The sequence below is a fragment of the Melospiza melodia genome, chromosome 2 (assembly GCF_035770615.1).
Source record: "Melospiza melodia melodia isolate bMelMel2 chromosome 2, bMelMel2.pri, whole genome shotgun sequence".
Classification (NCBI taxonomy): domain Eukaryota; kingdom Metazoa; phylum Chordata; class Aves; order Passeriformes; family Passerellidae; genus Melospiza; species Melospiza melodia.
This window is the reverse complement of record NC_086195.1, coordinates 129,692,823-129,716,845: the sequence shown is the minus strand read 5'-3', so window position 1 is coordinate 129,716,845 and position 24,023 is coordinate 129,692,823. Positions and strand designations below refer to the sequence as shown.

At 46.7% G+C, this 24,023-nt stretch overlaps 1 protein-coding gene, 1 long non-coding RNA gene and 1 pseudogene across 5 annotated transcripts in view; all 3 read right to left on the bottom strand.

Annotated features, from left to right (window-relative positions):
- Positions 1 to 64: 64 nt before the first annotated feature.
- LOC134414846 (zinc finger protein 850-like) lies at positions 65 to 4,854 on the bottom strand (annotated as a pseudogene).
- A 562-nt stretch (positions 4,855 to 5,416) lies between these two features.
- LOC134414839 (uncharacterized) lies at positions 5,417 to 9,322 on the bottom strand. Its single transcript, XR_010026852.1, has 3 exons — positions 9,188 to 9,322; positions 6,254 to 6,381; positions 5,417 to 5,770 (listed from the first exon to the last, which is right to left on the bottom strand). It is a non-coding gene; the product is annotated as an uncharacterized LOC134414839 (long non-coding RNA).
- Positions 9,323 to 19,299: 9,977 nt separating this feature from the next.
- The window catches only part of APP (amyloid beta precursor protein), a 193,468-nt gene continuing 188,744 nt past the window's right edge, over positions 19,300 to 24,023 (bottom strand). For all 4 annotated transcript variants that reach the window (XM_063150005.1, XM_063150004.1, XM_063150006.1 and 1 more), the window contains 2 exons: positions 22,151 to 22,297; positions 19,300 to 20,540 (listed from right to left, as the gene is read on the bottom strand). In XM_063150005.1, coding sequence (XP_063006075.1) covers positions 20,439 to 20,540; positions 22,151 to 22,297 — 249 coding nt within the window. In that variant the 3' untranslated portion in view covers positions 19,300 to 20,438. The remainder of the gene's footprint in view (positions 20,541 to 22,150; positions 22,298 to 24,023) is intronic.

The window sequence follows — 24,023 nt, the reverse complement described above, 5'->3', positions numbered from 1 at the left end:
ACACTGTGAGGGGACACTGCAAACAGAACTGCAATGGACTGAAAATAAACAGGAGAGAAAGCAGTAAGTCTGAGAGTTTTATTTGCTATCAAATACATCCCACACACCCACCTACACACAATCCCCATCCCACCGCTCCAAACTGGGATCCCACTTCTCCCAGTCTCCTCCCAACCCCATCTCAGCCATCTCAGTGGCTGTGGAATCTAGTTAGTTTGGTATGGCATTGAGTTTTTTTGAGGTGGGATTGAGCCTTTTTGGGGAAAGACTGAGCTGTTTTCACTGGGATTTGAGTGGTTTTGAGGTGACAGATATCTCGATATTGGCTTTTGGATTGCAAAGAGATTGAGAAGAGAAAGAAATTAAGGACAAACCAAAAGGCTAAGCAACCAGGTGTGTTCCCAACATGGACCACAGGGCATGTGAGTGACCAGGGCTGTGCCCAAAGTACCTCCTCCAGTGGGGCATGGAGCTGGAGCAGCGCACACAGCTCTTCCGGGGCACTCGCAGGGCTTCCCTTACCGGTGCCTCCGTTGGTGTTTGCTCAAGTTAGAGCTGCTGGAGAAGCTCTTCCCACACTGGGGACACTCGTAGGGCCTCTCCCCAGTGTGGATGCGCCGGTGGGTGATGAGTTGGGAGTTCTGCCTGAATCCCTTCCCACACTCAGGGCATTGGAAGGGCCTCTCCTCTGTGTGAACCCAATAGTGTCGGAGGAGTTTGGAGCTGCTCGTAAAGCCCTTCCCACACTCAGAACACTCATAGGGCTTCTCCCCAGTGTGGCTCCTCTGGTGCCTGATCAGGGTGCAATGGTGGCTGAAGCTCTTGCCGCACTCCCCACAGTCATAGGGCCTCTCAGCATCGTGGGTCTTCTGGTGCTTGATCAAGTCAGAGCTCCAGCTGAAGCTCTTCCCACACTCAACACACTGGAAGGGCCTCTCCCCGGTGTGGGTCACCTGGTGGCTGATCAGGTGGGAGTTCAGTCTGAATCTCTTCCCACATTCCCCACACTCGTAGGGCCTCTCTCCAGTGTGGATGCGCCGGTGTTGGATGAGGTTGGAGTTCTGCCTGAATCCCTTCCCACAGTCGGGGCAGAGGAAGGGCTTCTCGTCTGTGTGAATCCGCTGGTGCAAGACGAGACTGGAGGTGGTTGGAAACCTCTTCCCACACTGCCCACACTCATGTGGCCGTTCCCCAGTGTGGGTCAGCTGGTGCTGGATCAGGCTGGAGCGCTGGGTGAAGCTCTTCCCACACTGCCCACACTCGTAGGGCTTCTCCCCAGTGTGGGTCCTCTGGTGCTGGATCAGGCTCTCTCTTTGTCCGAAGCGCTTCCCACATTCCCCACACTCATAGGGCTTCTCCCCAGTGTGGGTCACCTGGTGCCTGATCAGATGGGTGCTCAACCTGAACCTCTTCCCACACTCCCCACACTCATAGGGCTTCTCCCCAGTGTGGATCATCTGATGCTTGATCAGGTCGGAGCTCCACCTGAAGCTCCGCCCACACTCCCCACACTCATAGGGCTTCTCCCCCGTGTGGACCAACTGATGCTGGATCAGGTGGCAGTTCCGGCTGAAGCTCTTCCCACACTTCCCACACACGTAGGGCCGTTCCCCAGTGTGGGTCCTCTGGTGCTTGATCAGGTCGGAGTTCCACCTGAAGCTCTTCCCACACTCCACGCACGTGTGGGGCTTCTCCCTATCATGGAGCACCAGCTCCGAGCTCTGGCTCGATCTTTGGCTGCCTTCCCGGCCCAGGCTGGCTCTTTCCCCCTCAGATCCCCGCGATCTGCCTTTGCAGCCCCTCCTCGTGTGGGATCCCCGGGGCTTTTCCTCCCCGTTGGCTTCCTGCGCCGTGGAGCCGCTCGAAACGGCCTCTGCCACCAGGTCCTGCCGCGGGCATTTGTCCTCCCTGCTCTCCATGCTCAGCTCCTGCTCTGGGGGAGGAAAGACAAGGACAGGATGCGATTTGCCTCCGTGCCACAGGCAAGGGCAAGGAGATCCCCTCAGGGCGTCCCCGCAGGACGGCACCGGCACCCCTCGACGTCCCCCCAAGGGGCCTTTTCCGCTCAGCCCTGCACTTCTTCATTCTTCCATCGCTCCCCCTCCCCACTCACCTGCGCGATGGGGGGAGCGATGACGATGATCCCATCCCAGGTGGGGACTTCGACCGCGCCGCCGCTTGAGCTCAGCCTCGATCCGCCTTTGTCCCTCCTTTTCCTCTTCCTCCCGCTCCTCCTCTTCCATCGCCCTTTCCGCTCCTCTGTGTTATCTCCACCTCCTTCTCCTCTTCCATCCCTCCCCTTTCATCCCTTCTCCTCCTCCCTAACCCTGCCTCTTTCTCCTCCTTCCATCGCTGCTCTCTCTCCGCCTTCATCCCTCCTCTTCCTTCTCCCCCTGCTCTTCCCCCCCAACCGGCTGGAACGGCGAGGGGAAAGGGGGCAGGGAAAGGGCGGAACCCTGAGGGGAAAGGGGGCAGGGAAAGGGCGGAACCGTGAGGGGACACTCTGGGAGGCGGCACTCTGCAAACAGAACTGCAACGGACTGAACATGAACGGGAAAGAAATCACTAAGTCCGAGAGTTTTATTTGCTATCAAATACATCTCACACACCCAGCCCCACACAATCCCCATCCCACGGGTCGAAATTGGGATCCCACTTCTCCCAATCTCCTCCCAACCCCATCTCACTCCATTGGCTGTGGAATCGAGTGAGTTTGTCACAAGCTAGAGTTTTTTTGAGTGTGGAAAAAGCCACTTTGATGTGGAGCTGAACTCTTTTCCTTTAAGACTGAGCTGTTTTCACTGGTGTTTGAGTGGTTTTGAGGTGACAGATCCATCCATCTAGGCTTTTGGAGTGCAGAGAGAGGGAGAAAATAAAAAAATTAGGGCCAAACCAAAAGGAGAAGCAGCCAGGTGTGTTTCCAACATGGATCACAAGGAATGTGGTTCCTCCAGTGGGGGATGGAGCTGGAGCAGCGCACGAAGCTCTTCCCGCACTTGGGGCACTCGCAGGGCTTCCCTTACCGGTGGCTGCATTGGTGTCGGGTCAAGTGAGAGCTCTGTGAGAAGCTCTTCCCACATTCCCCACACTTGTAGGGCCTCTCTCCGGTGTGGATTCGCTGGTGGACAACAAGCTGGGAGTTGTACTTGAATCCCTTCCCACAGTCAGGGCAGTAGAAGGGCTTCTCCTCTGTGTGACTCAGATTGTGCAGGACGAGATGAGAGTTGAACCGAAAGCTATTCCCACACTCGAAACACTTGTAAGGCCTCTCCTTAGTGTGGATCTTTCGGTGTCTGATCAAGGTGTCATGGTCCCTGAAGCTCTTCCCACACTCCCCACACTCATAGGGCCGTTCCCCAGTGTGGATTCTCTGGTGCTTGATCAGGTCAGAGCTTGACCTGAAGCTCTTCCCACACTCCCCACATTTGTAGGGCCGTTCCCCAGTGTGGATCCTCTGGTGCTTGATCAGGTCAGAGCTCTGGCTGAAGCTCTTCCCACACTCCCCACAGTCATAGGGCTGTTCCCCAGTGTGGGTCCTCTGGTGCTTTACCAGGCTGGAGTTGCAGCTGAATCTCTTCCTACATTCCCTACACTCATAGGGCCTTTCCCCAGTGTGGGTCCTCTGGTGGCTGGTCAGGTGGGAGCTGCAGCTGAAGCTCTTCCCACATTCCCCACACTCGTGGGGCCTCTCACCAGTATGGATCATCTGGTGCTTGACTAGGTCGGAGCTCCACCTGAAGCTCTTCTCACACTCCCCACACTGGTAGGGTTTCTCCCCTGTGTGGATCACCTGGTGCCGCATCAGGTTGGACTTGCGGCTGAAGTTCTGTCCACACTCCCCACACTTGTAGGGTCTCTCACCAGTGTGGGTCATCCGGTGGCTGATCAGGTGGGTGCTCGTCCTGAAAGTCTTCCCACACTCCCCACACTCATGGGGCCGTTCCCCAGTGTGGATTTTCCGGTGCTTGATCAGGCTGGAACTGAAGCTGAAGCTCTTCCCACACTCCCCACACTCGTAGGGCCGTTCTTCAGTGTGGATCATCTTATGCTCGATGAGCTTGGAGTTCCACCTGAAGCTCTTCCCACACTCCACGCACGTGTGGGGTTTCTCCCTATCATGGAGCTGCTCATGGAGCACCAGCTCCGAGCTCTGGCTCGATCTTTGGCTGCCTTCCCGGCCCAGGCTGGCTCTTTCCCCCTCAGATCCCCGCGATCTGCCTTTGCAGCCCCTCCTCGTGTGGGATCTCCGGGGCTTTTCCTCCCCGTTGGCTTCCTGCGCCGTGGAGCCGCTCGAAACGGCCTCTGCCACCAGGTCCTGCCGCGGGCATTTGTCCTCCCTGCTCTCCATGCTCAGCTCCTGCTCTGGGGGAGGAAGGGCAAGGATAAAATGGGATTTGCCTCCGTGCCATAGGCAAGGGCAAGGAGATCCCCTCAGGGCGTCCCCGGGGACGCGCTCCCCCCTCTTCGCTCTCCCCATTTCGGGATGCCGGGGCTTTTTGGGCTGCCGGGCTCCCTTCTCCCCTCATTCTCTGCTTTGGGCTGCAGGGGCTCCAAGGAGTCCCCCCTGCCCAGGTTCTCGAGGTCCCGCCAATGGCAGCGCTCCCCGGCACCCCGCGATGTCCCCTCAAGGGGCCTTTTCCGCTCAACTTTGGACTTCTTCATTCTCCAAACATCCCCCTCCCCTCAAAAAACCCCAACCCAGAGCCCCTCGGGGATATCTGGGCCGAGCTCCCTCCCCGCTCACCTGCGCGACGTGGGGGCGATGATCCCACAGGCAGGGTTCGAAAGCGTGGTTCCCTCAAGTCAGACTTGATCCGCCTTTGTCCCTCCTTTTCCTCTTCCTCCCGCTCCTCCTCTTCCATCCCCCCTCATCCTCCTCCTCCTACCCAACCACACCTCCTCCTCTTCAATCCCTTCCTTTCCCTCCCTCCTCCTCTCTTTCCCCACCTCCTTCTCTTCCCTCCCTCCTCCTCTTCAATCCCTCCCCAAGGAAAGGGATGCAACCCCGAAAACCCCCAGGACTCCCCCAAACCCCGAAGGACTCCCCCAAATTCCCCCCAGGACATCCCAACCTCCCCACAGGATGCCCCCAAGGCCCCCCAGGACTCCCCCAAATTCCCTCCAGGACATCCCAGCTCCCCCGCAGGATGCTCCAAACTCCCCCAGGACTGCCCAAATTCCCCCAAGACATCTCAAAACCCACCCAGGATGTCCCCAAGCCCCCCTAGGACTCCCCAAAATCCCCCCAGGACATCCCAACTCCCCCCCAGGAAGCCCCAAATCCCTCCTGGTCTGCTCAAAACCTCCCCCAGGACTCCTCAAAATCCCCCAGGCCAGTTTTGGGGTACAGCGAGTGCTTTATTACATTTGTACAATGGCGGCACTGGGCCCCCCCCCCCGGTTTTCTATGGCTTGTGCTGGGGGAAAGGGGGGGGGGGCGGGACCTCAAAATTTGGGTTTTGGGGGAGCCAGGACCCCAAACTCAGATTCTGGGGGGACCAGGACCCCAAAATTAAGGTTTTGGGGGTGGCCAGGACTACAAAACCAAGGTTCAGAGGGTGCTGGGACCCCCAGATTAGAGTTTGGGGAGGCCTGGACCCCAAAATCGGGGCTTGGGACCCCACACCCAGGGCTCATGGTTTTGGGGGGTTCATTTCCATCGGGGTCACACCGGGCGAGGAGGTGGTGAGGAGGCCCTGCTGCCACCGGACCAGCTCGGTGTGCTCCTGAGCGCTGGTGCCAGTGCCCGCAGCCAGCCCTGCATGTCCTCCTGGAGGGCAGAAACGGGGTCAGGGACCCCGAAAATGGGGTTAGGGACACCAAAAATGGTGTTAGGGACACCGAAAATGGGGTCAGGAACAATGAAAATGGGGTCAGGGACAGTGAAAACGAGGTTAGCAACACCAAAAATGGTGTTAGAAACACCAAAAATGGGGTCAGGGACAATGAAAATGGGGTTGGAGAAACCAAAAATGGTGTTAGGGACAACAAAAGTGGGGTTAGGGACAACAAAATGGGGTTAGGGACACCAAAAATGGGGTTAAGGAAGGTTATTGGAAGGTGCTAAATGCACCCAAGTATGACCTTCAAATGGAAAGTTTCAATGCTCTACAGAGAGCCAATGATGTGAATTGAAATGGTGCTATACTGAACTTAGAACAGAGTTGAAGTGCTGAGCTCCTGTGCTAATGCAAAACTACCTTTGTGAAGTATCTGTTAAGCTGAACATCAAAACCAAAATAGAAATGTTTACCTGTGGTTGTTTCTTTATGCAGGAATACACTGAAAAGATTGAGCATCTGAAGTGAGACCTTGCTGCTGCTCGAGAGAAAAGTGGAGTCTATCTTTCTGTTGAAACCTCTGAGTATGTCTGTAAAATTTCTATAAAATAATTAACAACAAATCTCATATATTGATACCTATACTTATACAGAAATACTTTCAGATATATTTTTAATCCAGGAAGTTCAAGATAGTTAGGAAAACTTAACTGTTTGCTCAACTTGTTCTTTCAAAATTAATGATTATACAGATAAAATCTAATAGGCTTGCACTGAGAAATTTTGTATGTCTGGAACTTACCATAAGCATTAGCCAGCATTAGCCAGATTCACACATGCAGCCTTTTTTTTTTCTTTCAGTGGAAGCTAATACAGGAAAGTAAACTTGATATACTTAACTTCACTTTTAATAGGGCTGGTTTGCACAGAAAGTTTACAATGGAAAATGCCTTAAATCTTCTCTGCCTTAAGTGAAAATCCCTTGCTATTCATATAGAATCTTCCAAAATTACTGGAAATGTGGTGTAAATCTTAAAACTACCTCTTACTTGACTAATTTGTTCATTTGTTTTAATCCTTGCTTGAGAGCCCTTAGTGGAAAGCTGACAGTCCAGGAAGAACAAATTACAGAGTATAGTCACAAAAATCGGTGTCATGGAGGAAGAAGTGAAAAGGGTAAGTGATGTTTTTCAACTGTGGCTTCAATCTGCCAAAAAATGGAAGAAATTCATTCCTCCTGTCAAAAGGAGGAAAAAAGTTTGAAGAAAGAACAGTCAGAAGATTGTTTTCGTCGTTGGTGGTTTTAAGGTTCCCCAATTAATCAAGAATGGAAGCTTCCTAATCCTTGAAGTCAGGGGAATTTGAAATAATGTATGTGAAACTGCATGTTGTAGTACTTATTTTTAAAGCTGTTTTCATGTCTACTACTATATTTTTTTGCTGATTTTTCAGCACAGAATCTGCTTGTAAAATGATATCATCTCAGCTGACAGGTATCTATCTGCTTAGGAACAAAGAATGAGAGAGGTGATGAGCTTCCTTTTAACAAATGACACAAAAATTGGAGCTCCTTGTTGAAGAGAAATGTAGATATTAATTTGCTGGTACGTGTAACTCCTCTATTACTGGCTCTTCTCCGTCTATCTGGTTTTGTTTGTTCAGTGGGATTCTTTTCCTTGTGCTGTAATGGTGTTTGCTCTTATCTTTTGAGAGGAGAAGCAAGCAATTATTACAGTGAGAATGGTGTTGGCTTGATATTTGCAGTTGTTACAAAGACTATACAAACCTGTAGTTTAGGTTTAAGCCCAGTAAAAATGAACAGTGTAAAACAGATTTGCAGATCAAGGAGAAAGAACTGGAAGAAACACAGAAAGATCTGCAGGAAACCAAGGTTCAGCTGGCTGAAGAAGAATATCTGGTTTCAGTTTTGGAAAATACTGAAGCAGAGCTTCATGGCACAGCTAGCCAGGTTGTCACGGTTCTTGTACCTAATGTAAAGCATTCCTATTTTTGGGAATTTGATGGGCTATTGTTGCTAAAGCACGATGTGAGTGGGACTGGAGGGACGGGAACCGGAGAGGGGGCGGAGCCCCGGGATGTGACCGAGCCCCGAGCACGCCCCTTCCCTGCCCGTGCCGTCACAGGGGAGCGGACCCGCCTGCGCACGCGCGATCTCGGGCACGCCTCCTGCCTCCCCTGGACTGACGTCACTGTCCCCGTCCCGTTCCGCCTCCGATGTTTCCCCCCCCCGGTTTGATCCGTTCCTGAATCCCCTCCTCTTCCCCCGGCACTGTATCCGCATCCCCACCGGCGCGCCCAATTCCCGCTGGGCTTCTGCCCGCGCTGCGATTCGGGCAGATCTCCGCGTCCCGAATCCGGGTACGGCGTCATCACCGCGCGCCTGCCTACGGGTGCCGGCTGGGACTGTGCAGCTGCCCCGCCGGGCTTGTCCCCCCGCGTCTGACGCTGTGGGCACGGCCTGGGAGCCCCCCCGGGTGTCTCGCGAGTTCCGCGCCTTGCCCGCCCTCTTGGCACCGCGCCGCCTGAAATCGCCGCTGCTGCCACCGGCACCGCGCCCGCGCAAACCGCGTCAGCCCCCGAGTCTCCCACCGGGTCCTTCCCCCCTCGCCGCTGCCCCGCCGCCGCCTGAGGCCGCCGCCCGCGGGACCGCGCCCGCCGCCAGAGAGCTTTGCCCCCTCTGGTCCCACTTCGGCCCCCCGGCCCGACTCTGCTGTGTTCCCTACCCTACGTCCCTTTGGCTCCTGCGAATCGGGAGGACGCGCCCCGATAATGGCGCAGTCCCGATTCCTTGATTTCGCTTGGGGAAGTTTCAACCCTGAGCTCTCCCGGGAGTGAGATGGTGTCTGAGTCGGAGCCCGATAACCCTGAAGTATCTGGGGATTCTGGGCATTTTGGAGGGTCCCGTGGGCTTTCGGGGTAATGAGGGAATCGGATGTGATGAAGTTCCTTCCTGCTCCCCTTCTATGGGAGCTGTTTCTGTTTCCCTGGGACAATTGGAACAAGAGCCAACCTCCGTTTCAGTCTTTGCTCTCCTCCCTCTGCCCCTGTGGGAGTTTTAACAAGCTGCTGTTTGGCAACCCTCCTAGATTTTGCTGAGGGTACCTCCAGCATCACCCGTGCAGGTGGTAAAAGTTTCGTGGCCGTTTCATCCTTTCTAGTAGCAGAATGATAAAGATGCCTGTTAATTTATTGCCAGAATCCCACTTCAAACAACAGACTTGTCTCCGAGTACGGATAATTACAGCGTACCCATAACAAAAGATCTCTAAGTTCTTTCTTTGAAATTGCAATGGGATGTGCCTCTGCCACGCCCTGTAAGGCGGACAAAATCCTTAACTGTTCTTGGGAATATGTGCCCCCCATGTTCTTAATTTTGACCTTCTTACTAAATCTGAGTCGTCAGGGCAGTCCAAAGATTCCTGGTCACCGGCCAGCAGTTCTCAGGAGAGAGGATCCAGGGCGCCTTCTGGCTCCGCTCCGGACTGTTCTGCTAGGAGTCTCTTCGGCAGCAGCTCTCTGGATGGCCTTGAGAGTGGCTGCTGCTTCTTTGGGCTGTTCTGGCTGCTTCCCAAGGGGTTTATCAGTGCCCTCCTGGGAGCAATCCCAGCCTGGGAGCTGCCTGCCTGGAGCCCACCCAGGTCAGCTGTCTGTTCTCAGCCCCGAGATCTGTGGGATGGTTCTGCAGCAGCCCGCACTCTGAAGAATGAGTCTGGACTCTTCGCTTTTTCGGTCTTCAGGTTGTTTATTATTTCTTATCTACAAAATTTTCTTTTTGCCCAGCCAAGGTCTGCACAGCAAGGCAGCCACAAGCACTCTGACCACCCCCGAGGCAGTGTCGTCCTTTTGTACTACAAACTACGTATATCATATTTACTTTTAATTCCCAATACCTATCACCTACGTTAGACAGTGCACTTCTACTCTAAACCAATCCCCAAGTGCCAGCATCACAGCAGAAAATGGAGAACAAGAAGAAGAAAGAAGGACTGGACACGCCCTGATTCCTCCATCTTGTCCCCATAACCCATATACCAAAAATCCTAAAATCTACATTTTCACCCTGTGAATACTTTATTAATACACCATTCAAACCTGTGTGTCTTTCACATCCCCATGCCAGGCTGGCAATTCATTGGAAGGCTCAAATCAAATCCCCAGGTGTTCCGGGCAGAATGCCAGGGTCTCCGAGCCCCCCGACGGGGTTCTCAGCAACTCTGGACATCCAGAGGGATCTGCTGAGTTCCCACAAAATCCCAGCACAAAAGAAATCTTAAAAGGGGTAAAGAGAACACATCTGCAGCTCCAGTGGAGAAAAAATGGAGGATATGACAGAAGAGCTTCTTCAGAAATCTAAGCATCCTTTAAGATTGCTGAACTAAGATATATCCTCTGCAGATCCCTCTTTCTAGATATTTCTGTCTTACTGAGCCACAACTTCTTTTAGTATTCTCAGTGTCTCTATGTAGTGTTATAATGATGCAAAGTTGAATAAAAAGATTTACCTGATCAATCTCATGCCTTGGTTCCATTTTTATATGTTGCAGCTTGCAAAGTTTTGAGAAAAAAAAAATGGCAGATTATGGTGCTGTTATTATATATATATATATATAGTAAGAAATTATTTGTTTCTCAGTAGATCTAAAATTCCAGAAAGGGATGTGGAAATACGCTTTGTCAGCATTATGAGTTAGCATTTTATGTATTAATTAGCTGCAAATAAGTGTTCTGGTTTTACACCTTCTTTTTATTCCAGTTCCTCTGTTTGTACTGTAATACTTCAGCTAAATTAATACGTGGAAAACAAATGTACAAGCGCCTTGCTCAGAGTAAAACTTACCTAATTTTCTTATGGTGCCAGGTCTAATTTAGCTAAAACATTATCAGCTATGTCATCAGTCTTGTGCTGTCAGAAGAGGAAGGTTCTCTCCCTTGTTTCACAAAAGACAATAGTTTTATTTCAGTGCCTCTTCATTCTGTGAAGTCTTACTGCTGGGTCTTGGGCTTTTTGTTTGTTTGAACCCCACTGTTCTTCCTCTTAACTTGCAGATGCAAATTCTGGCACCCAAAACTTAATGGGCTTAATTCTCCAATCTCTAGGTTCCGTTTTCTTGCACTCTATGCCTGTGAACACTGACTAGGTATTAGCATAATCTTCCACAGTGGTTCAATAAATCCTTGATTAATTAAAAGTCAACCCCAAAAGTTGATCCCGTAGCTGTATTGAGCAGCCTAAGGCAAGTGGGAGAGGTTTGCACAAGCCTTTCACCCTACTGCATTTTCCCTGTGGAGTTGACAGGATTAGTATGAGCAAACAAACTGGAATAGCCTGTGACAGCAGGCTTGCATCCACAAAATCATGCCATATTTTGTGTTCCCTGTCTTGATCCTCTTTGAAACTCTGCCTTGACTGTTTGGTTCCTGCTGCATGGGGACAGCCTGCTTTCCTCAGCGGCTGCTTCACATTTTCTCTTTTTCTAAAGTAGCCCTCAGTCGTGTTGTCCTTTGTTTGCAATGCTGGCAGTGATCTGCTGCTCATTGTTCCATTGGCCCAGGTATCTGGCGGCCACACCAAAGCTGAATGGGATGAAAAATCCGGGTGCAGAGCATGTCCTGGCCTCCCTGTCCGTGCCTCCTCTCCCACTAGATGGCCCCAGCACTAAGGGTTGCTCTGAGCTCAGGTGCTGGCTGCTAAGCAGGACTTGGAAACACAGCTTTTGCCAAGCTTTTCCTCAAGCATCTGGCAAAAAAAAAAAAAAAGTCTCAAAATCTAATATTGAATTGATGCTTCCATATGGAGAATTCTATACTCAAGCTTCAGTAGGGGCTTGCTTTATGAGGAGCTCCATTTGTGTAAAAGATGATCTAGTGCATGTCTGCATTACTGCAGGGCCACTAGACTGTCCTGGTGACCAAATTCTTGTCCTGGCCTGCTCTCTGTTTCCCACCACATGGGCATTGCCCAGAGCAGAAAGCAGCAATAATTTGCTTTGGTGTATTGTATGGTGTACGACAAGGAGAAAAGAAGGGCAAGAAAAACAAAGCAACACTTGTTTTTGGTGTGCATTCATTGTAATCACAGATCTTACCCAAAGGGAAGAAATGGCACCATCCAGACTAACTTACTGGTATTTTGATTTTATTCAGTGTAAGGCATCCTTTACAAGAAGGGCACAAAGCCATTTCCACAGAACAATTTGCAGGTCACACCCACACTGACTCAAGCCAGCTGAGCACGAGGGAGAGTTGTAGTGACTGGGGCTCTGGTGGATGGCCACGTTCTAATTAATCTAATGAGTACTGTTTGCATTCTAGACTAATGGTTAAGTGAGACAGCTCTTGATTTAACAACAAACTTAGATGCAATGTGGGGAAGTGAAATAAGGAAAAATAAGTTTAAATGCATGTGAAATACAGGCACTGTCTGTGACTGATGCTGCTGTGTTTTGCCAGTTGATTCTGGGCTAAGAAGTTTCCCTTACAGGGAGACCTCAGGGGCAGGAGCAAGAAGGAGAGACATCTGACTTAGGGAAAAATTATTCTTCCTTTTCTTTCTGCTGTTTAATATTGTACTTGATGAGATATTTTGATGTGCAACCATCAAGGCAGATTCTCTCAGTCTGTTATGAAAAATAAATGATTTGCCTATGAAAATCATCAGCTTCAATGGACTCCAAATCCACTGCAGGAGTTCTGAATGTGTCTCTAAGGTAATTCCTCCAGCTTTCTAGAGCCAATTCCACCCAAGTATTTTGGCTTCTACCTGTGAAAATGAAACCTTTTGAAGAGTTTGTTCCCCTGAGAGTCTAACAATCCATTTTTCACATGAAGACAGATTTCAGATCCATCCTTCTAAGCCCACTGTTAAACAACCATGAATAGTTAGCTAGATGGTTATTGTAAGCTTCTGTATTTGACTGTTAACTGCAACTGCATGTGTGTGTCTGCTCCATATAGAACAAACCTATCTAGGGATTGAGTTGATGATGCCAAAATGATCAAGTTTGCTAAAAAATGTAGAGTGAATGTGTAAGGTCTGGAAAACATTAACAAAAATAACTAACACTCCCTATTCATACTTAATTCCTACTGACATCAAATTTAGCTCTGTGTGCTTTGGACTCACTGGAACTGTTACCGTGAAAAATCTTGCTGCACAAGTCCTCTTTGAAACATATATTATTTGTGTTCCGATTGTGCAGTTGAAAAAAAAAATGGTCATCACTGCAGTTTAGGCAGATTTTCCATTGTCTGGTGTCTTGTTATAGTCATTTATATCAGCACAGAGTTGGTGTACAGTAGCCACAGTCTGTGTTAGCAGCATTTTAGATTTCAGTTTGCACTTCCATAAATGATTGTGCAAGATGTGAGAGGCAATGGAGCCCCTGGGAATGATAGATGGGTTTGGGTGTAATCTCTATGTGTGTAGCCAACACATAAAAATATAGAGAAGTTTTAACATGTTACTGTTGCCATCACCCCAAATCAAAAGAATTAAACAAGCAGCTTTCAGTTGCACTTCTAGGCAGGATCCAGAATAGCTCATGTTGTTGGTGGCAGATCTACAGGAAATATGAGCCTACAAGGAACAATACATTGCTTTGTTTTTCATAGCATTGTTCACCACATTCTCATAATGGTCAGATAAGAAAGTTTTCAGACCAAGGAAGGGTTAGAAAAGTGCATTTCAAAAAGTATTACAATTTATGTCGTTTAATAGGATGCCTCTTTGCAGTTCAGAAAAAAAGTTAAAATAAACTGCTCTCTTTTTTCCATAAAGCAGGTTGAGGGACAAGGCTGTTGAAAAGAAAAGAAACCCCACTTCCCCAGTACTTATTTGGTTTAGGTTTGTGAGAAACAAAGCCTACTAGTCTGTTAAAATTTAAAGAAAATTTAATAAGGGACAAGAGGGGACAAAGTCAATAAAGGAAAAAGAACAGTGCTGGGTGCTTAGCCACAGCCAGAGGCACTCCAGTGAACACAGCAACCCCCCCTATATACCCTGGGCATTGCACCAGCCAACTACATATTCATAAAATGGTCACATATATTCAAACATTTTAACATGGTTCCTCCTCTGTCCTGCCTTTTTGGAGCATGTGCAGTGGCCTTAGTCAGGGTCATTTGTTATTTTTGATACATTCAACAGGTTTGGATTGCTTCCTTGGTTAAATGTTAACATTTCAACAACGCTTCACCAGCATTGGTATTACAATACAACATTCACATTAAAAGAACTCTAAACTTTAGCAAAACTTCTCTTCCAAAAGTCAGCACTGTAAAACACATAGTATTCACTCTAACAATTGTGAAAGCCAACACTGTAAGATATTCATCACAGGTTTGGTTTTTTTTTTCTTCTCAAGGGACTCTAAAAGTCAAATGAAGACTCCAGCACTCAGCTGCAGCTTCTTGAGTTTGCTCTCATCCATGTGCAGGAGCTGGAGGGTTGCAGACCTTCCTTCATAAAACCTTCTTAGAGGAACAACATTTGAGGTAAATAGCATTTTGCCTTTTTCTTCCAAGCCCTCTCATCCTAATGAAATGGAAAAAAAGATCCTGTGCTTGAAACACACCCAGAGCTACAGCCTGAAGTAGTGTTTAGACACAGTTAGATGGACGTGATGTGGGACTCAAAATAACCATAATTACCACAACCTGTTTTGGACCAGCTGCAATGTCACAGCTATTTCAAGTGTCTCCTTCCTGCAGGTGCTGGTCAGCCCCTGCTGAGGTGTGTCTGCCCTGTTCCAGCTAGTTTTCTTCCTCTGTCTCTCTCTTTCATTTATTTATTAATTAGCAACATTTTAAAGGACCAATTGTCTTGGTTTTGGAGACAAGTTTCTGGAGAAAAGTCCCTGGAATGAGCATTGTCTCTGAAAAGAGCTTCAATAACTCCTTCTCTTTTCTTCTGCCAATGAGAGAAATTGATACCAGTGGGTATCAAAGTGAAAAAATCCCAAATAAGTTTATTAACCAAAAAAAAAAGGGGGGGGGGGGCAAGGGGCATGTGCACAGAAAAGGATGCACAGAAAAGGATTGAATAAATTCTAGATATGAACTCCCAGAACTTCTTACTCTCCACCCACCCACACATCCCCACATCAGAACAACAACAAAAAAACCTCAAAAAAAAACAACCAAAAAATGTCCAGGGAAGAAAATTACTAGGACTGACCATGTGGCCTGGAAAACAAAATGACGACTGGTCCTTTTTGTCTCCAGGAAGGGGAAGAGGACTTCATGTAGCAGCCCAGAGCGAAGCAAATGGGAAATCTGTTGAATTTCTGGTGTGGGTCCCCTCCTCACAGCAGCCCAAGTTGGTGGATTTTAATGTTTTTCTCCTGTTGCTTCAGGTCCTCCTAGGTCTTGGGTTTGGGGCTGTCCTGCTGGCTCCCCGGGGAGGCCCAAAAGGAAAACAAGCCAAGCAAAAAAGAGTTCAAGGGAACAAAAAAACCCAAAATCTGCTGGGAGGATTCCCAGTACAGCCTCCAGGCTAGGGGAAGGGTAGGGGGAAAGCTTCTTGCTTTAAGCAAGCAAAAAGCCCAATCCAACAGAAGTAACAATGCAGCGTCCCTGGTCCGGAGAGATTGAACACAGCCAGGCTCCATCTTAAAGATACCCCAGCCATTTCTGGGCATAAAGCAGATGATTAGGGAATGAAGTACCATCATAAAATCACCCCAAGACACCAGTCACCCTTTGACCTAGGTGGTATCCTATCTGAAACTGCTGTGGATGCTTTTCTTGAACAATCTTCCTTAGAGAAACTAGGTTACAAACACAGAACCATGGAACTGTCAGGGTTGGAAGGGACCTCTGGAGATCATCCAGTCCAACCTCCCTGCTCAGGCAGGGTCACATGGAGCAGGTGACAGAAATATGTCCAGGTGGGTTTGGAATGTTTCCAGAGAGGGAGAACCCAGGACCTCCCTGAGCAGCCTCTTCCAGTGCTCTGCCACATTCCATGGAAAGAAGTTCCTCCTCATGTTCTTGTGTTTTAGTTTATAACCATTACTCCTCATCCTGTCACGGAGTGCCACTGAAAAATCTGCCATGGTCTTCCTAAAAACCTACTTTGAGGTATTTTTATGTACTGGTGAGATCCCCTCTCATCTTCTCCAGACTAAACAAGCCCAGCTCCCATGTGCTCTCCTCACAACTGATGCTGAAGACTATACATGGGAGGCACTAGTTAGGGAGACTTGCTTTCTAATTCAGTGTCCAATTTCAGCTTTAACTAAGAATCCTATTAAAGTCAGAATATTTAATTACTTAAATATAAATCTCAATACTTCTATTTGGAACCTTGAAAGATTTTGCTGTATAGTCAGCCAAATAAATTTCCCAGGACTGTAGAAAGCTGTGGGGAATATTCAGTGCTTGCTTCTTGTAGGAAGGAGGAGGAATAGATAATTGCTGGAAAGCAATGAGAGAGAAGAGCCATTGTAGCCTGACTTAATTGAGCCACTCATTTTCAAGTGATGGAAAGAGTGCAGAGAAATAGAAGCAGACAGTGTTGTTTGTAACCTGTTCTTATGTGTCATTAGGGTGTTTTCATGCACGCTGCCTGGAGGCACTTGAACAGCAGCTTGCCTGCTGCCCACAAAATCCATTAGTTTAAACAATAAAAATGAGCCATCTGGGCACACAGTGAAGGCCCTCAAAAAGTGCAGACACAATGAAGATGGAGACTTTGGAGCTGTGCAAAGACCACAAGAGACCTAGAGGAAAATACAGCTGCTGTGAGGTGCTGTCTGCAAAGGCAACACAAAGCCTTGTTTGCTTTTCCTAGATAACCATGTAGTCAGAGAAACCCAGCATCACCAAGGTTGGAAAGACACCCTCAGGATCATTTGTACAACTGTGAACCCAGCACCACCACAGTCACCCCTAAACCCTGTCCCCAAGTGTTGGTTCTCCAGTCTGATTTGGAGGCAGACACTGAATGCAGAGCATGGCACATTTTATGGTGGCTCCACCACCATGTGCCTGAAAATGCCTGAAGCTTCACCTTGCACCTGGGACTCATCACCCTGAGCAAGCCAACACAAGCCAGCCAAAGTCAGACCTCCAGCACACCCCAGGGGCAGAGCAGGCTTGGGATGGCTCATCCCTGCTGGCACCACTCTGGCTTGCCAGGGATCACCACCCTCAACAGCTCTGCTGATGAACCTGCAGTGCAAACACTCTCTAACCAAGTTCTGTTGGAATGGACAGCTAGAAAACTTCTCCCATGTAATAGATCAACTCAACAGACAGGGATATTTTTATTTATTTATTCCCCCACCCCTCCAAGAGTAATTTCCTCAGGGCTGGAGAATAGCATTTTGTTTCCAGCCCATGGCTGCATGCAGTGGCCCTGCCTGGTTTATTGCTGAGGAGGGTGATACCAAATCAATTTCACACTTAGAAACAAGGCATTCAGCTACTGTCCTCAGTGAGCTTTTCTACTTTGTGTTCGTTCATACTTAATATAATCTTTCCACCATAAGGAGCTTGCATGGCTAGAGATAGGCAGGATGCTGCCACTTTCAGCTGGGAACATCAGCTTCCAGCGTTGGAGCAGTTGTGAGTGTTTCTCTTGAAACTTTGGGTACTTTGTTCACACCTTGTGCTTTCTGTGCATGGCCTGGCGTGCATTTATTGCCTTTCTTTCAGGAGAGAGTGTGTGGAGGGAATCATAAAACCTGATCACTTAATCAGTGCATAAAACAGCAATTTATTAACAGCTCATGCACAAGGAGCAAGAGCAGCACCAGCATCTCACTGGACACATAACTCCACACCAGGAGGCTTGATTGTCTGGCAATTGGTGTTCAAAGCAATTGCATTTTTCTATAACTGGGATTGCATGGGATTATGGTATTATAAATGAAATTTGCTCTAAATGCCAGTGGTTCTCTGTATCTTATGGATTACTCCAGCTTCCTCTCAAAGGAATTTTGATAATCCCTCTTTAATGAGACTGGGCTAAATTGAATTACATCCTGCCTTCCCCCTGAAGTGGGATCATCTTCCATGACACTGGACATGTGCACAGAACAGTCTTATGTATTCCTTTCGAGGTGGTACATGTGACCTATATAACAAGACCTACACAAATAGACACAAGCTTAAACCTAAATAGTTGTAGAAGAATTATTTTCTTTTAAGCAGCTTGGGGCCTGAAAGCCTCTGCTTATCATCACACATTATTCTGGCCCAGCCAGTTCACTTTTATAACTGGAGAAGGTAAATCCTCTGAGGGTATTTTGTAAGTTTTTTGTAACACACTGGCCCTCCAAGGCCTGCAAATAACACCAACCACTTCCAGTGTTCTGATCCCTTGAGATGAATTCCCTTGACACAGTAGAGATGGAAGAGCAAAGGGAATAAACACTTGCTTGGTAACAGGCAATGGGAAGCTCTGAAGTTTTTCCCACTACTGGTTCAGAGTAGTAGGTGCCACCTCATCATCCTGAATCTCCACAGATGGCTTCTGAAACTCCCTGACCTGGCTGTTCCCTCACTGACTGAACATCCCTCCTGGCCAGTCTGACAGCATGGCCAGGTGAATTACCTGAACAGGTGAAGTTTTGTGTAAGACCATGGATGGGGAAGGACTAGTGGGCAATGGACTGGAAACTATTATCTTCTCCTAGCTGAAGTTGGGAGTGACTCAGCCATTTGCCTGAGCTGTGCAGCCCCACTGCAGCCAAGCCTCATCTTGCTTGCTGACACAAAAGCTGCCAGTGATGCTGAACAAGAGGCTGCCATGGCTTGCACACAAACTGAGTTACAAGAGGCTTTCCCTGAAGACATCATGCTGTCTTTATTCTGCTCCTAGTTCTTCCTTCAGTCCTGCTTTATCTAACCCACTCACTGTAGAGAAACAGTAATTCACTTTCTTTCTCACAAACACACCCCTCCAGTTTTATTCCAGAACCCATTTCCAAGTTTGAACAGAGAAGTCCTTATTTTGGACTGGGTATAAAAGCTCTCTTGAAGATCCCCAGGTTCACTCACCCACTGTGGTCTCATCTCTCTTGGCAGGAGAGATGAGTAACTCACTCACCCTGTTGTGCGTTACTGTGCTCTCCCTGTGCCACAGGAGTGCTCCTGGAGGGCCAGGAGCTGAAGGAAGCTCTCAGGCAATGGAGAGAACATGCTGGGCTGGGAGTTATGTATCCCAGCTCACCAATGGCTTTGCCTTCTTCCTGCAGAAAAAAATTGCTGGTGCTGCTGTTCCACCCTCCTGGGTACTTGCTGTGAGGCAGCAGAACCAAGCTGGGTGCAGTCTGGGAGGCTCCTCCTCACCTTCTCCAGTATATAGCACATTGCAAGGCACAGATCTTTCCAGAAAGCCAGCAGAGGTGTGGGGAGGAGAGGGAAGAACTTGCTGGTAAATCACACCAGGGGATGGCCAGGAAAGTGGGAGCTGGGTTAGGCATCCATGCCATGCTCCTCTGCATGAGCAAGGGTGGCTGGCTGGCACACAAACGCACTACCACAACAGGACTCCTCCAGGAATGTATTTATTTACATTAAAACACTGTTATACAAACTGAAAGTAAAAGAAAAGGAAAAAAAGGAAAAGACATCTCAGAGGGTAGCTGTGCCAAAGATGGCACTTCCCACTTCCTGCCCTGTCTCACTGCTGCCTTCCTTCTGCTCCAGTCCAATGCCGGTGCCGCAATCTCTGTAGGATCCCAGCTCTCTCTCAGGGTGAACACCCTTGAATTCTGTTTAAATGGCTTTCAGAACTCTTGTTTTCTGCCTCCAAAGAAAACTCTTGCCCACACATTCTTTTCTTAATTTATTTATGTAACACAGTGTAGAAAGCTATCAATTCATAAGCAATGGCTCTGTACAATCATCCTGCAGAGGACCCCTGTTAACTTTTGGCCAGCAGGCACTTCGTCCCCCAGAAGTGCTCACAATTAACAGGGACTCTTTTTAATAATTTTTTTAAGATCAAAAAGATACATGGAAAAGAAAATAAAGTTTACCTTTCAATGCCTAAAGTGTGCACATAAAACAGGCACAACAAAACAAATGTGTATTTTCATGATTTCTACATCACTAATACAGCAGGAGCAACAATCCGTACAATAAAATGCAGTTGCAGAGAAAAAGAATTTCAATAATTCGTCTGAAATACTTTTAAAAAATGTTGGTTTACTTTAAAATGCATAGTGATCAGAAAAAAATGCTCAGCAAAGAGAAGCAGCTAAACCCCACAGACACAGAAAGCATCCCCCATCAATTCTTAAAGCATGTTTCAACTAGGACCTAATTTTTGTCACAAATCACAAGAATAATATACAACTGGCTAAGGAGCTACATGATAAATAATTGGGAAAGAGAATCTATCCATGCACTAGTTAAATACAGCTAACCTCTTTACAGTACACAAAAAACATTCATTAATAATGTAGTGTAAAGACTGAAATGTAAAGAGAAAGAGAGAGAAAATACATTACCGATTTTATTAATTCAAGTTCAGGCATCTACTTGTGTTACAGCACAGCTGTCAAAAGGCGAGAATGAGTAAATAATAAAGCAGAGTGTTTTTCTTTCTTTCCACATTATAACTGAACACCAATGGGCAGTGAAGCAATTACTCTTCCATTCAACTCATGAGGCTGCTATGATGTCCTAGTTCTGCATCTGTTCAAAGAACTTGTATGTGGGATTTTCGTAGCCGTTCTGCTGCATCTTGGAAAGGTGGCGCTCCTCTGGTGTCACTGCAGCATCAACCTGCCAGGAGAGGGGACAACCAGGGTCACAATCCTGTTCAATTCACAGCATACCCTGTGTCTTTTAATTTTCTTTTAAGTTGTAGTTTGTTGTTGTTGATTTTTTAAAATTTATACATACTAACAAAGAACTGTTATTCCTATCCTCATATCTTTGCCTGAGAGCCCCTTAATTTCAAAATTATAGTAATTCAGAGGGAGTAGGTTTACATTTTCCTTTCTGTCTTCCTTAGCAGAAACCTGTCTTTCAAACCAAGACATCCTGCAATAATGGTATGTCTTCATTCAACATCTGGGGTTTGGCCTAACAAGGCTCCTGTTTTTTCCATTTTTACTAAATTCACCCAAAGCAGTGTCTCTGGTGGCACAGCTGTTGGCAGCAGATATCCAGATATCTACCAGCTTGGTGGATTAATACTAAAATCTGCTTCAATTTTCTACAAAATGGGTTGAAAGCTGTCACATCAAAAGCTGAAGTTGAGATTCCTGTTTGCTATTTTCTGCCTCTTGGTCCAAAATTCTGCACAGGTTGCTATCTGTGCAGATCACCCCACACTGTTGGTGATCTCCTGACCAAGTCTCTTTGGAAAGTTTCAAACCACATGGATAACTACAGTGTGGACACAAGGATGCACAAGCATAGGCTTAAGACAAAGGTTTACACAAATAATTCTTAAGACTCTTTGTAATCCCAGACAGTGGAATAAATCATGTTTGTCTCCAGCAAGAACAAAGCAAGGTTCATTTGACTCAAGATTAAACCAACATAAACTATGGACTCGATCAAGACTTCAGTTTCAATCAAAAATGTAAAATACCAATTCTAAAAAGGCAAAAATAAACAAGTATCTCAAGTGCTTACTAACACAAGTACTGTCTGCAAACCAGACACTCACACAGCAAACTAAATAGGAAGGAAAAGTTACATGAACTTCTTCCAGTTCTCATAATGAAGCCTTTCTAGTTACAGAGATCTTATCTTAAAGCCATTAAATAGAGAAAATATTTTAAATTACTATAAATTGACCACAAACCTCCTAGGCAGACTGAGACAAAGATTTTCATCTTGAAAGTCCTATATAAGAGTCTTACATACTATTTGTTTCTCAAAATGATGAGTTTCAGATTAGTCATAAATCCAAAGCAGTTTGTGGCAACAAAAAATCTTGTTTAGAGAAAAGAGAACAACAAAATCCTCAAGGGAAAATCCTTGCAGTGCACAGCACAAGCTATGGGAGGGCCAGTCTCAAACATTACAGCTAAATAAAAAAACTGGTGTATGATTTCCCAACATAAAACCAGATTTTTCCTCTTTTGCAGTATCTTCTCATTGGCTGCTGTCAAATTTCTTATAAAATGAACTTTCACATTATCAAGTGATTGGTCTGGAATAGTTGCAGAAGAAAGTTTTGTGGTTTGACACCCACTTTAACATGGTTTACATTGTGCTTGCATTTACTAAATAAAGCAAATTGATTCCACACTGCTGGATGTAACAATGCCAACATAGCCAAAACCACAGCTTCTTCCTTCATAAATTAGTATTTATACAGCAGTGTGTTGCCTTTGCTGCACAGGTGACACCAGTTGTGCTTGGAAGTCTTTTCTTACCTCCACAACCCCATGATGAATAGATGTGTACTGCTTCTTCTTCAGCATCACCAAAGTAATGACAATCACTGTTGCTATGACAACACCTCCCACCATTAGTCCAATGACAGCACCTTTATTTGAGCCCACATCTTCAGCAAAGAACACCTACAAAAGAAATATAAAGGAAGATGGCTAATAAAAAGCTCACTGAACATTTGACTAACCTGCCAAGCTGCCACAGCAGTATAAAGGCTGTTGAAGCATCAGTAATTAAATGGCACTGCATGTCTTGGGAATTACTGCAACCTGGATTGCTGTGCCACAAAGCTCTGAAAGCTGGGGAGGAGCAATGTGGGACAGGTATGGCCTGTGGAGCAGCAGTGCTGTGCTAAAGGGGACTCAGCTCCATGTTCAGCTTCACACAGGTCTCACACAGTAGCTCCCTTTTTTCCTTGAGTAAGCAAGTCAAGCTGATTGCACAGTGATAGGCTTGAGTGGAGTAACCCAGGAGCAGACACATTTCTTTATTTTCAGAATAAAGTGTGGTCATACATTTACATCTGTGTGGCCTGTCTGGACTATGATGCATTTTTTCTATGAAAGAGTCATGAAGGACCTGTGAACTACAGTGAAACCTGCACACACCCAGCTGGGAGAGAATTCTCACACCAAAGGAGATGAGCCAACAAAAGCTATCACTGACTTAAGTGACCACAAAGGAGTGCTTCAAGATATTGCAGGGTAAAAAGAATAAGCTGTATCTGCATGATGTACTTCTGTGAGACCTAGGAGGTTATAGCTGTGTGAAAACCAGAGAAAATTCACTTGAATTTTATGCACTGATATTGCAAAACAGAGGACAGCAAGATGCTTTACTATGCATATAAAAAATCTGGCTTTTATAAGCAGGAGCAGGTATGAAAAATGGGTGATTGCCTTCATTGCCTTGTTCCATATTCAAAGAATACACAGGATTACTTCACATCTGAGCATACATTACAATTCTTTTGTCTGCATGCCAATAGCAGGTAATTTATTATTATTATTTCTATTATTAATAATATTATTGTTGTTATTGTTTTAAAAATATTATTGTTTAATAATATTGTTATTATTATTTTAAACCAAAATGGGCAAAAAAAATGCAGGATAAATTACATTCACAGAATTGTATGACTATCTCAAGCTGACAAGTATTTAACAAAAATGTAGAGGGAAGCAAGAAACCAGCTGAGAATTATACTGAGCTGTGTAACATTTGCACTCTTTAATAAACACAACCTTTGTCAGAAAGGTATTAAAGCATGCAGCATAAATATTTACATTGTTCCTAGTCACAAGCAAGAAGCCTGTCATAGCAAAGTTAAAAATTTACTAGAAAGTACAAACAATAGTGTTGGCATAAACCAGTGCAAAGCAGTCATTTCGTCCATGAATTTTACCTGCCTAGGACTGAAATTCTGTTCCTGTACTATTTCAGGAGCACTGAAATGCCCCAGCTAATATACATGGGCAAGAGAGGAAGGCCTTAAGCACTCCAAGCCATGAAAATCAACCTAATGTACAGTTCAAACATGAACCTCCATAAAGGAGAAAATAAATGCAATTTCAACCCAATTCAGAGGTGTGCATGTAAAATACAATGTGCAGCTGAATTCAAAGGACTATTCTTAGGAGACTGTTTCAGGAAATTCTACCATGGCATAGAATGGATGCACAGATCCAAGTGTTTTCTGCTCCCTGCTTTTGAATTAATGCCAAATATAGAGGGGCACTGGACAGGACATGTGTGTGGCAGGGAAGCAAGGCCTCGTCAGCATCAGTGCAGTGTTTGCTCAGCAGTACCAGAATCCCTGCTCAGTCTCAACTGAAAAGATAACCTAGAAGACAG